Below are 13,025 nucleotides of genomic sequence, written 5' to 3'. Positions count from 1 at the left end.
GTATTTATATAGCAACAACATATTACGCAGCGTTGTACATGAACTGACAGAGACAGAAGGAGATGACCCTGTCCCACAGATCTTACAAGCTAGTAAACTAATAATCTGTATGTATATAGCACTAACATATTACGCAGCGTTGTACATGAAATGACAGGCGGGGGAGAGGACCCGTAGTGTAGGTCGGTCGGTACGCCGCTCATTGGACTCGGTTGCCAGGTGAGACTTGTTGCCGGTTGCCATGGAAGCGGAGCCAGGTATTTGGAGGGAAGTGAGGGGCAGCCGCCGTCCCATGAGGAAGGGGTCAGAGTCCCGTAGAGGGGTGGAAATGAAGGGGGGGGATCTCCTCAGCATTCACACACCCCCTTCTTGTCCTCCACTCCCACCTCCTCCTCATCCTCCTCCTACACTCCCAGCCTCACAGCTTACAGCACACACAGAGCCAGGGGGACGAGACACACACTCTGCTCCGCTAGCTGCTGCTGCTGCTGCTGTTCTCGGGGGTCACCGGCATAAAGCCGAGCCGGAGCCTGACATTTCCTCCTATTGACTGAGAAGTTTTTTTTTTTTTTTTTTTTTTTTTTAAGGGAGGTGGGTGGGGGGGGGGACGACTTGTCCCGCTTTGCTCCCCCCCTATTGTTTGTGCCGGAGCCTGGCACCAATCACATCGGCAGGAGGGAGCTGAGGAGGCGGAGCCCGGCGCTCCACACGCGCCCCTGGCCAAAGCCGTAAGTAGCCACGCCCACCCCGCGAGCCGTGCACGAGTGACGGGCGGGAAAGGAGGAGGGGCCGGAGCGGCGCCACAGCCGAGCCCAATTCAGCCCAAAACAGCGCTATTCGGGTCTGGGATTGGGCACCCCGAATAGTGCTATTTTTCGGCTTTCAGGCTCCTCTTCAACCCCTTCTTCGCCGCTTTTTTTTTTTAACCCTCCTCTCAGTGTTTTTTTTTTTTACCCCCCTCCCTCTCCTCCCCCCCTCTCCTATTAACCCTTTCCTGATGCGCAGGCCTACTGGTGACTGCTGCCCATGTTCTTAGGTGTCACTATCCTAAAATGAATCACCAACAGCGAATGGCTGCCTTAGGGACGGACAAAGAGCTGAGTGATTTACTGGATTTCAGTGCGGTAAGAGAAAGCCACAGTGCAAAAATAAACAAAAATTAAAAAAAATTCCAAAAATATCAAACATAAAAAAAAAAATCCCTTACCCCCAAAAATTTCTAAATTAATAAAAAGAATAAACTTTGCGGACGTTCGCTAGCAATTTTCAAAAATTTTCTCCAATTTTTGTATTCTGTAGTTGTGTTTGTGGTGAGGAATCTTCAGATTCTGGAATTCTTCCCGTCCCTCGCAGCTTCTTCCATAGAAAAAAAAGTGTTGGGGACGGAGCGCCGATCTCTTGTAATTACCAAGTAAAATGCTTTTCCCCAGGTGCCGCCTTGCAATGTTTTCTTGTACTTTTTGGGTCTCTTTGGGTAAAGCGAGAGTAAAAAAGAATAAAAAACAAAAATAGTGTTTGGATTCCAGCAGTGTCCCACTTGCTTTAGTAAGCCAGATGCAGCGTTTTGTTTCCTTGTGATGTATGTGTGCCTTTTGTGTATCTTTATATGTAAAGACGTTTGCATGCCATACATGACCGCGGGGGACTCGCCTGTTTGGACGTTTTTTTTTTTTTTTGGTCCTCACGAATTTCCTGCCCTGAGAGATGGCTTTCGGAAGTTTGGACAGGATACGTAGCCCCGGGCACTTCGCAGCCCCCTTGTACTTTTTCATTTGCTGGATTTTTTTCTCACTGCCTCTCTGAATCAGGGAAGGTGCGTATGCACTAGACACGCCGGATAAAAAGGAAACCAATTAGAATCTAAATCATTAAAAAAAAAAAAATCCCCCTTTTGCACAATTGTGACTTGAGTTTTCCCTCCGCTGTTGGATTACGTGGTCGTTTAATGCAGGTGGCATTTGATGTTTACATTGTGCTGCTGTCATTAATGAGATGGAGATCGCTTCAGCGTTGCTAGCCAAGGTTTGGGACAATTTTTTTTTTTTTATTACATTTTTTTATTTTTAGTTTTTTGTTGAACCTAAAACAATGCAGTTGTTAAGTTTGTAATGACAGAAGTAAATACGTTTTTTGTTTGTGTGTATTGTACGTTGTATTGAGACAAGTTCTTTTACACTGTTTTTTGTCTTCTGTTTGTTGCAGATGTTTTCTCCTCCTGTCAGCAGCGGGAAAAATGGACCAACTTCTTTGGCAAGTGGACATTTCACTGGCCCAAGTATGTAAATGTGATTTTTATTGTATTTGTAGTTCTCAAATGTAGGCAGCTGTTGGGTTTCTTTTTTTTTGGTGACCAATACAGCTAAAAGTAGAGGTCGGTGTTACATGCCTGGTGCTTGTTTCTATCAAGGTGTGTTTTCTTTTTTTATTAAAAATTGTTAATTTGTGTCACTTTGTATCATTTTAAGGGGCTGATTTGATAAGTTTTTGCTGGTTGATGCTGTGTTTCGTGTTTTTTTTGTATCATTTTGGGTTGTGCACTTGGACTCTTTGTGTTTGGCGGATATTGACAGTCGGTAGAAGAAGACGTCAGTGATCAGGACTTATGTCAGTGAATCTTGGCACAGCCGCGCGCAGTTAGAATGCCAGTGCCAAAGACACCTAAATAGCTGGCTGGTAATCTATAGGACGCTTTAGACTGTTGGCAAGTACCACGTACATATAGGATTTCTTTGTTTACAAAAATACACATTATGATCCCCCCCCCCCTTTTTTTTGGATAGATTTTGGATGTAAGACATGAAAGTCTCCCCCCCTCCTCTTTCCTTTTCCCTAATATAACAGCTGCAGTGTTAGCTGGATTGTATTGCACATGCCCTGTGGATCGATGTATAGGGATGACCATGTCACCGAGTCTTTACTACAGGGAAATTATACTTGTGACCTCTCTGCTCCCAGGTTCAAACTTTGTAAAAGCCAAAGCACCTTTGCAGTTATGTTATACTTTACAATACAACACCTGTCTTATCTGAGCTCTAAGAGGGCTTGTAATTTATTTGTGTTAATTTTAGGTTGTGTGTGTATGTATTATATATATATATATATATATATATATATATATATATATATATATTCTATTGCTCCTATAAGCATAGTAACATCAATGACTTCTTTTTATATATGCAATATAAGTACGTCATTGATAATATTATATCAAACGACTATATATACCCAAACAAAATTATATATTTATTTATATATATATATATATATATATATATATTATATAATTTTGTATGGGTAAGCTATAACTTTTATTTATTTATTTTTGTGGTTATAACCACTACACACACTGTTTTTTGTGAACAGACTGGAAAGTTATTTTTGACCCATAAATAGGCGTTTTATAAAAAACAAAGATACACATCTAAATGACATACATACGTAGCTATCCATATGTATTTATCGATATCAAGTAATATCTGTATTGGTGACTTCAGTTTTCGGTCTTAATAAAGTTGTCTTTTTTGTATTATTGAGTGTTATTGTTTTTGTTTTTTTGTTTCTCTGGTTATTTATTTGTACAGGGTTTATGGTGTCTGTGAATTTATTTATAATTTGTGGCTCCTGGCCCTGTCTGCAGTGTGCTCTATAGGAATGGTTGATGCTCTGATCGTATAAAGACTTTTTTATAAAAGGGCTGAATTGTGTTCACTGACATATGTAAAAAACGAACGGTAATATGTTTTATAAAGTGTATCTGTGAGTTCTCTACCTCTGCAAGATAATAAGGCATTGAAATGTGTGCCGAAATCCTGGGCGTTTAAGTCTGTCATTTGCCACGTGTTAATTGATAGGTGAACGCAGCCATCCTTCAGCCTTTCTTATGGGGCAGGTGCACTGGATGCAGTACAGAGCGATATCACTTCTTCAGCTGTACGTGTGGGAAAATCAGGCGAGAGCAGATGTCATCTTTATGTACTGCTTTCATGCCGCTTGTCTTTAGGGTATCTTTTTGTTGATGTTTTTTTTCTGAATTTGTGTTTTCTGACAAATATGACTACCTAGCTTCCCGATTCTGATATTTAACAATGCCCGGCCGTTCTCCAAATAGAAGCTCTGTATCAGTCCTGTTTATTTATTTATTGATAGAGTGCCAACGAATTCCGCCGCTCTTTATCAACTAGAAAGAACTACTCACATTGGTTCTTGCCCCTGGAAGCACTGACAATGTATAGTCCTTGTGATTGTCCTTATATACCAGAGACAATTTGGGAAGAGGAGAATTAACCTTGTCAGTGTCTTTTATTTTTTATTTTCTTATTTTTTGGGCGCATTATATTTTTCCTAGGAAGCTCACACAAATGTGTTGTGATTTTTTTATAAACCCCATGTAGATAACGGTATCACTGGACCATGGATTCTAGCGCTACCGCTGCCATAGCCCTTATTATTGAGAGGAAGAAGTGCTACAATAACCTTGTGGGTACCACAAGGCTAAGATCCTGGTGGCCCTTAAGTTATTATTAATATTGTAATTTCTGTCACAGAACTACAATTCTCAGCATGCTCTGCATTAGCCGTTGTTCCTTAACAGCTGGAGGGTACAAGTTGCTCACCTCTGTACCTCTTCCTGGCCATCTTCCTAAGGGGGAAAGGCTTCTGCATAGAGGAATGTAACTTGAGCTGTAGTCCTGACATTCCCAGGGAACATTTTTCACATGAAAGGCCTTTTTTTTTCCAGCCTTGTAAAGAAACAGCAGTTTGTGTTTGATGTCTGCAGGTGTTCAACAATCCAGCCATGCTGAGGAATTATTTCACCTAAAAAACCTTCCACTCCTGCTTTTGCTTTTCCAAATAACACACATGTTGTTGATCTAAACTCTCAAGGTACATTTCCACAGGCCTCCAGAGCGGCTATCACTCCACGGCTTTTGTTGTGCCATTCCTCACGGTTCGCAGGCAGTGTTTCTTGGGAAAAACAAAAACAAAAAATATGAAAAATAAACATACAAATAAAACATTGACGGTCTGTTTTATTTTCAGATTTTGTTTATTTGATTCCATCCTTTTGGAAAATATTTTGCAGTTTAAAAAAAAAATGAACATAGGGTTGATTGAGATGCGGTTTACATGACTGTAATTTTTTTAGTTTAGGTTTTTTTTGACATTTATGTTCCTTTTGTAGTTATCAGACTGCTTTACCTGAAGTAGACTTAAATAATGAAATGTATTGATATGTGATCATATGTTTTTATAAGGTGTGTGTGTATATTATATATAATGTGAACAAGAGGGCAAATTAAAAAAAAAAAAAAAAAAAAAGTTACTTAGGAGTAGGCAATTTAGCTTTAATTTGTGCATCAGTATTTTAAATATTCTTTGTTTTGCATGATGATTTATGTCATACAGGAAATAAAATTCAAATCATATTGTTGGGACAAAAAAAAATTGAAGTTCAAATCTAATCATATTTTTTAATTAAATGTACCAAGTATTTGTAAAAATGAGCATTCATCTCTATATCTGGTGGTTGCTTTTTTAGACAAACTAACACCATACTATAAACCTTTTTGTGATATAATTTACAAATTGTTATTGTCATATTTAAACTGAAAAGGTTTAAATTGTGATAAAAGAAAATGTTTATTTTGTTTGGTATGGGCATGAATGGGTTTGCTGAGAAAAAAAAAAGATATGTAGTGAAAGAGATACAAGTTTAATTTTTGCAGTGTAGATACTGTCCTGAGGATTCTGTATGTACCTCCATGTATTACTGTATTCAGTGTTTTAAGTTCTAGTATTAGGTGATTTTTTTTCCCTTTTAATACATAAAGTGAATAGCTGGACGTTGTTTTCTTGTTGTTGGCCTTGTATGAGAGATCTGTAATAACAAATTTTTGATATTAAATAGAATAAGTAACGTGGAATTCAGGAAGGGCCTTCACAAAAGGAGCAAAGTATTTTAAGAGCTCAAAATGTTAATCTGGTTTATTAAAATAGGACATTATGTTAAGATTGCAGATGCGTTTTTAAATAGAAGATGTGTGGAGCAAAGGTAGCTCAGTGGTAAGAAATATTTTTGAACACGGGGCTGAAGAAAATTAGCAACCTAAATCCAGCTATGCCTAACATAGACCATTTGGACACTCTGCAAGCTTATACCAATATTAAATATATAGTATTCTGTGCAGGGCTGAATACTTTCATATTCATAGCAGTAAATGGAACTTTTACCTATTTTACACAATGTAATGTTTTGCAGATTTATAGTGAAATTGAGATTTGTAATCTGTAACTTGCATTCAGAAGCAGACATCTGCCTTCTTGCCTCTAGTTTATTTTTTTCTTAATTGTCACAGAATCTAGGAAGCGCTCTGGTGTAAATGCTGTCTTTGGCTAGGAAGGTTCTCTTGGCCAGTAAATCACTACAGAATCATTACTGTGAAAAAGATAGCTTGCTGACCTGTTGGGAGATACCGGAGAAGCAGCCCAAAGCAATGACTCTGTAGCTGCAGATGATATTTAAATAGTAGAGTATGGGGAGTTTCATGTCTCCTGAGATGTAAATGCGTTGGGATGTTAATGAAAAAGCTTATAAAGAGGGTTAGAATAAGAGTGGAGGAATGATCAAACTTCAGCATATATGTAAGGTTGGATGGAAGAATAAACTAATATATATTTGAAGCAGGAATAAAAGGGTGAGTTATAAAAGGTTAGACTAAAATTACAAGCATGACCTAAGTCCAGGACATATAGAAGATTTGGGTTAGTTAAGGTCAATGGACAAAAGCAGCTTCCTCTCAGGTACTTGGTTTTGACATCAGTTTGAGAGGCTTATGGGATCATTCATTGACATGAGTTCATTGACGAGAACGTTTGACCTGCATTTGACTTTCTAATGTGCACCAACGTTTTCAAGCTGCTTTTAGCATTCCTACTGACTTGTATGGAGGAGAAACAAAAGATGGCTTGAAGGACACTGACTGAAATGCATATCATCAGTTCACTTTTTATAACCTAATAAAAGAATATGTTTTAGGAAATATTGCTGAAAGGTTTACGTACATACAAGCCGTGATGAAATGATCTGTGATAAATGATTAGTATTTGTTTTAGTTCTAAGCACAGTGGAAAGGGGTTTGATCCCAAGACTTCTGTCTGTGATTCCGTCAGGGAAGTTCCCATTAAACTTCAGTCATGGCTTGCCCATGAGTTTAAGTTGGTCCCTTTTCCTTGCTTTACATTCTGCAAACATGTCAATGACCCTCCTAATGGATTATGTAAAAGAAAAAGGGTAATGTAGAAAAAGCAGGCTAGCGTAGGCAGGCAGTGTTACCTGACTGACCTATTTGGCAGAAATCATGGGACAAAATGTTTCAACCCTTAATATTGGGACAAGTACAGAAAAAAGTTTTTAGTGTCGATTTCTGTAAAGACCAAATCTCTTAACATTTGGTCATGGTATCAGCCCAGAAAGGAGCTCATTGTGCTATAAACACATCAGCACCTCTTTAGCAATTTATGAATCCGAATGAGAAGGATTGCATGGTTTTGATTAATACTTACTGGCACTAAGTATTTGGATAAGACCATGTAATTGGAGTGTAAATTTAAGTGTAGAATTTTGCATTTAGATAAATTCATCTTCTCCCTGACTTTTAGGTCTGTTTAGCTTAAATCTCCCTTTTTGTTTTGGCTTTGGGGAATATCTGAATGGAGAAAATGTGAACTAGGGCAAGGGGTGCAGAGGGGACAGATGCTTCTATGCCTGTGCTATTCGAAAGCTTTACCCTATTCATCAGCTAAAATATAATAATTCCAAGAGTAAATAATCCTTTTTGTTCTGTGTTCTCTACTGTGGCATTGTTTGAGCAGGTTTGCTGAAGTTTTCACCAAGATGGTTAGTCTTTTGTTAAGTCTATGCACTGAGGCCTTGTGACTTTTAGTTATGCCTGTGGCATTGGGCACTACTTTTGAATGCAAAGTTGTGTGAGGAATTGGTGTTTAAACAGGCACGGCAGGAATTGATACACATGCATGCTGAGCAACTGGGCTGTATAGGTCTCAGTGACAATAATGTGACCACGTCCTTTGGAAGCAAATTTATTGTTGCTTACATAGATCCTATGAAAGAATGATGACCTAAAATGCACAATACAGTAAAAAAAAAATGTAAAGTTCATTTATAGACAAAACACTACATAAACAACATGGAAGGATATTGTGATGTACAATGAATTTTGGTGGAACAACACAGTAAGACTACAGAGAAAAGTCCATAAATATAACATACATGCAGAGTGACCAAAGATGGCGTTTCCCTACGTGGTCCATACGTTGCCCTGGAATTAATTTCTATAGTGTGGCTTGTTTTTAGCAATACTCACAAAGTGGTACTAATCTTACTTCACATTGGCATAAATTCATAAAGATTGCCTGCTGTCTCCTTTGCAAAATTTTATAGGTTTTCCAATGTATCTGTAAGCCCAATAACCATTTTATACATTTTATGCCATTAATTTAGAGATTAATGATGGTAAAAAAATATACTAATAATACTTCCTGTAGTAGGCCAAGGTCTCCCCTGACAGTCACAAGTTTGTAACAAACTGCTAGAGGTGCTTACAATGGTCAACTTTTATTAATATGACTTTCTCGGGGAAAAAAAAAACTATTGCTGTATTTGCTAATAAAGGTTAGCTGGTTTGTTTTCCATTGAAAGCCCATTTAGGTCTCCACTGTCTGCAAGGTAACAATGCTACTGCACTATATTCCTGCTGCAACATTGACACCATGTTACTGAAGGTGGAAAAGTCACAGATTCAAGGCCAGGTTTAATGGGTAATAAAACTATGTAGCAGGGAGGACACAGAAAAAATAATGATAGATACACAACAAAGTGTTATTTTTAATTTTGCCCATTGTTTTACTTTAAGGCTGAATTTCAAATGCTAAAGAATATATGCAATAATTTTGTTTGCATTAAATGGTGTTTTCCTATATCTGTGTGGAGCTTTAAAGTGAACCTGTACCTGCTCTTGTAACTTGGACTGACAACTCTCTCCTGCCCCTAGGCTTTCTGAGCAGCCAATTATCAGGTTTCCTTAATTTACTTTGTAGCAATGGGAAAAGAAAAGGAAAGGCAAGTACTAGCAGCTGGTGGGGCCATCATTCATGTGAACCTGTTCCCACGCTGTTGAAAAATTACAGGTTCTCTTTGTATATATAATTAAATGTCCTTTTTTTGAGTATTTGAATTTTGGTTGCACAGACAGAAATGTTTTTAGGTAATATCTAAAAGATATATATATATATATATATATATATATATATATATATAAATATATATATAAATATTGTAAGTTTTTACATTTTAAATTATGAAGTATGGGTCATTGGTTCTTGCCCTGCGTTTCAATGCAGGAAGCCGTTGCCTAACTTCTGTGTATCTTTGATTAAAATTTCATATAGTACAGCACTGCCTTGGCTGTGTAGTATGGTGTCAGCTTAATAAGTAGACAAATGGCATATCAGACATCTCATCTGCAAATGACAGGGAATTATTAAACAAAGCCTATGTCTGTGGATATCAAGCAAAGTTTAATCACATTTTTTACTGTCCATTAACACCTTCTGCATCATCTGGCCTGTCATAGAATTCTGATGATGGCGGCCTACGTGCCCCTGCAGGGGTCAATTGCCTTCTACCTTGCCTAGCTATAGGGTCTTGGTGAATTTTTAGCACCCCAGCATTTCTGGGATATCCCTCGTCATGAGACGATCAAACGAGATCTTCCCACCTTGGCCAAAGAACGTTTAGACGGCTCTTGACAAGCAGATGTGATAGAAGCACAATGGGGAAGGAGTGATTCACTGCCATCCATGAGCTTCTTTTCATCTTCTTTTGATGAAAGAGCTGATACAAGCAAGACAACAAGTACAGCTGGAAAAACGAAGCTCTCTCAAGAAAAACATCAGCTCAGGGTGACTCTTAGATTTGCTTGCAAATTCCTGGCTTCAGAATGCAATATGTTAGGATGAAGAAACCTAGCAGTGTCTAGTCTTGTAACCCCTTCATGACTATTTTTGTAGGTAGCCTGTCAAAATTAAATCCTTTAAAAAAAAAAAAAAAGTCAGAAAATGCAGACTCTTCTTCAGAGCCTAATTGTAATTTAAATTAAAAACGACCACCCCAGCATTTTGTAAAAATAAATGGATTTAGCAATGCAATACTTGTTCAGTGATAGAGAAAATGGTACACTGATGTTATCATGCTAGTGACACTTTTTGCATTATCAAGGTCAGTCTGATGCCTGAGAAGTGTCCAACAGGAAGCGGGCCATATGCATCATGTGTCACATAAAGAAAACTAGTGAAAAAGTATAAAAAATGTTTTTAATAATACATGGCGATGGGAAGAGGGTTTCTAAGAAAAAAAGAAAGGTGTGGGGCGAATCAGTAATTGGGCTGCTATTAATGAACCTGTAAAACTAAATCACTGACCTAGATTGGCTGCTTCTATCAGAACCCTATCATACAGGTGTTCTGCTTCATAACAGAGCTACTTTAAAAGAGACTTTTATCGAAGAAAAATGTTTATAGGGAGCAAAGTTTACCTGCCAATTACTTCTGATTTTAATGAAGAATTACTGTAATCCACCAACCCTCTCCAATGCATTTTTTTCTCAGTAACCTGATGATCTGGGATCCCCTGATTGTGCTGCAGGGAGGTTTTTCCCAAACACACCCACTGCAGTGTTTCCCATCAGATATGGAAAACCTAACAAATTGTCATTGCTAAAACTTGCTCACATTTGCCAATAAGCTTCAAAAGTGCCTCTGAAGTTTAAATGTGTTTGTTAATGCAGGAAGCAAAGAGTGGGATAGTAGAAGACTGAAAACATCACACACCTGTAAGGAATACTGCCTTTCTTATCTTCTGATTGTTTTTCTTTATGAAAGAAAGTGACCTAAACTCTTAGTGCATTCCAGTCAAACTACTGAATCTTTCATATACACCAAGCAACTTGCTTTCTTTGCTGGGTACCCCGAAATTTGACAACTGGGTGGTGAACAGGCAAATAAGTACAGTTGCAGGGACAGCGCCTTTCGTTTTCTGCAATAGGGACCTGCTTGATCGCCAGTAGTTCAAATGATGACAGAACCCACCTACTCTACCATCACAGAACTGAGCCTGCGATGGGAGAGTGAGCGGGTTGTGTCCTGCCCACTTCCCTGAGCCCATGATCTGTACGGGGTACATGTTCTGCCGCCAACACCCCCCTCCCCCCGGGCAGGTTCCCCTTCGGACCCCACTTGGGGGTGCACTGGCCAGAGCTGCTTTAAATGTTTGTGAGCTTTAACATCTTTATTGAAACTCAAATGTAAACCTTGAATCAATTTTTCAGTGTTTATTGTGTTTCATTGCAAATCTGCTGCAAAGTTCCTTACCTGGAGACTCCAGCAGTGAAAGGTTTTGCCTGTTGCAGGCTGACAACGTTTGGCCTCTGGGCTGCCTATCCTATAGGTGTGGTAGGCAACCCAGGGGCAAAATGGCGGAGTGTGTACTGTAGGCTGTCAACTTTGCATCTAAGTGTAAAGCAGTGACTTAGTATTGTCATCCTGCAACAGGAAGTTTTCCACACATCACCATTCACCACTTCTCTTCCTTTGCAATTGTTGCAGTGTAGTGAAAATTGTTCCAACATGTTGGAGCAGCTTTAGAAAGAATACATGTGCTGCTAAACACAAGAGAACTGATACTATGGGACATAAGAATGGTTTCGTGATTTTGGCCAATACAACATTATTTTATCTTGCCATGGTTATATCCTAGACCTATACTTAGTACTTGAGCACTCAGTTGATAAATTGACCTGTAAATGCAGTAATTATTGTGCTGAGATGGTAACTACTGAACCGTGCTTCCTGAGACGGTTTATTGGGGGTTTGGAAAGTAATGATATTAGTCTTAAGGCTGATTTTTTTTCCTTTCAGAATACCTAATTTGCCATTCTGTTGTATAGACAACTACCTTAAATAACTGGGGGTGTGAGTGGACTCTTAACAGCCTTCTTCTTCCTCTGGCACAGTGTTTCTCAACCAGGCTTCCTCCTGAGCAATTTGTGCTTCTCGGGTCACTTCAAGTGATACCAATGATCTGTAGTGGTGACATTCTTCCCAATAACCAGCAATGTAAGAGGCATTCTGACAACCACACTAATATACTGTGAGCTGTGGATATAGTATTTATAGCAGGTGTTCCCAAGGACCTAAAAGTTATTTCAAGTGTTCCCCCATGTTAAAAAGGTCGAGAAAGACTACACTTAAGTATGAGCAATGCTAATTTAAGGTACAACTGGACTTAAGGTCGAAACATGGAAATCTGGAAAAAGTAGTAAACAAAAGTGCAAGTTTGATTACAAAGTAAAAATGTGATAACTGTTTGGGTGCCCTTATTGAGCAATAGGAAGGCTGGGGTGTTGGGTGGTGATTGTGGGGAAACTCAACCACTTGCGGAAAAAAGCTGAAATTTGCCTAAAGTTGTAACCGCTAATTGTTTATTATTTTTTTTCCATTGAAGGTAACCTCTGCCATCGTGTTTATATTATTTGCTAGAATTTCCCAAGTTTTGTGGAGGATTAGTTGAAGATCTCCTTTTAAAGCTTCCTTTTTTCTGCTTTTAAACTGTTAGGTTAAGGCCCACGGAGCTGGTACAACAGTTACTCAGCAATAAAGCTATCTCCAGATCTTTGTTTTCTTTCTTGTGGTTTGAATTCACATGAGTCTCACTAGGTGTGACATTTGTGGTTGGATGACATGTACTGTAGTGTACCCAGATGTTTTGAGGTTAACAGGCTGGCAGAGGTATTGAAAGCTGATGCTGCTTTGAGACAGAAAACTTAGTTCAGTTCATTGCATTATAGGCATGTGATTCAAAAGCAATATGACATTAAACGTATATATAAAGAAATACATCATATAAAACCAAACTTGTCACATTGATTGTGTTTCACAACTAGAGT

At 38.6% G+C, this 13,025-nt stretch overlaps 1 protein-coding gene across 16 annotated transcripts in view; it reads left to right on the top strand.

The window, feature by feature from the left end:
* Positions 1-592: 592 nt before the first annotated feature.
* TCF4 (transcription factor 4) overlaps positions 593-13,025 on the top strand; it is a 276,489-nt gene continuing 264,056 nt past the window's right edge. For 4 of the 16 annotated variants that reach the window (XM_072416495.1, XM_072416487.1, XM_072416488.1 and 1 more), the window contains exons 1-2: positions 976-1,124; positions 2,203-2,275. In XM_072416495.1, coding sequence (XP_072272596.1) covers positions 1,053-1,124; positions 2,203-2,275 — 145 coding nt within the window. In that variant the 5' untranslated portion in view covers positions 976-1,052. Of the gene's footprint in view, positions 729-975; positions 1,125-1,171; positions 2,023-2,202; positions 2,276-13,025 lie in introns of those variants that run through there. The other 12 variants (XM_072416497.1, XM_072416494.1, XM_072416492.1 and 9 more) reach the window with 8 other exon arrangements.

This window comes from Pyxicephalus adspersus, chromosome 6 (assembly GCF_032062135.1).
Source record: "Pyxicephalus adspersus chromosome 6, UCB_Pads_2.0, whole genome shotgun sequence".
NCBI classification, from domain to species: Eukaryota; Metazoa; Chordata; class Amphibia; order Anura; family Pyxicephalidae; genus Pyxicephalus; species Pyxicephalus adspersus.
Note: the sequence above shows the minus strand (reverse complement) of the source record. Positions and strands in the feature narration are given on the sequence as shown.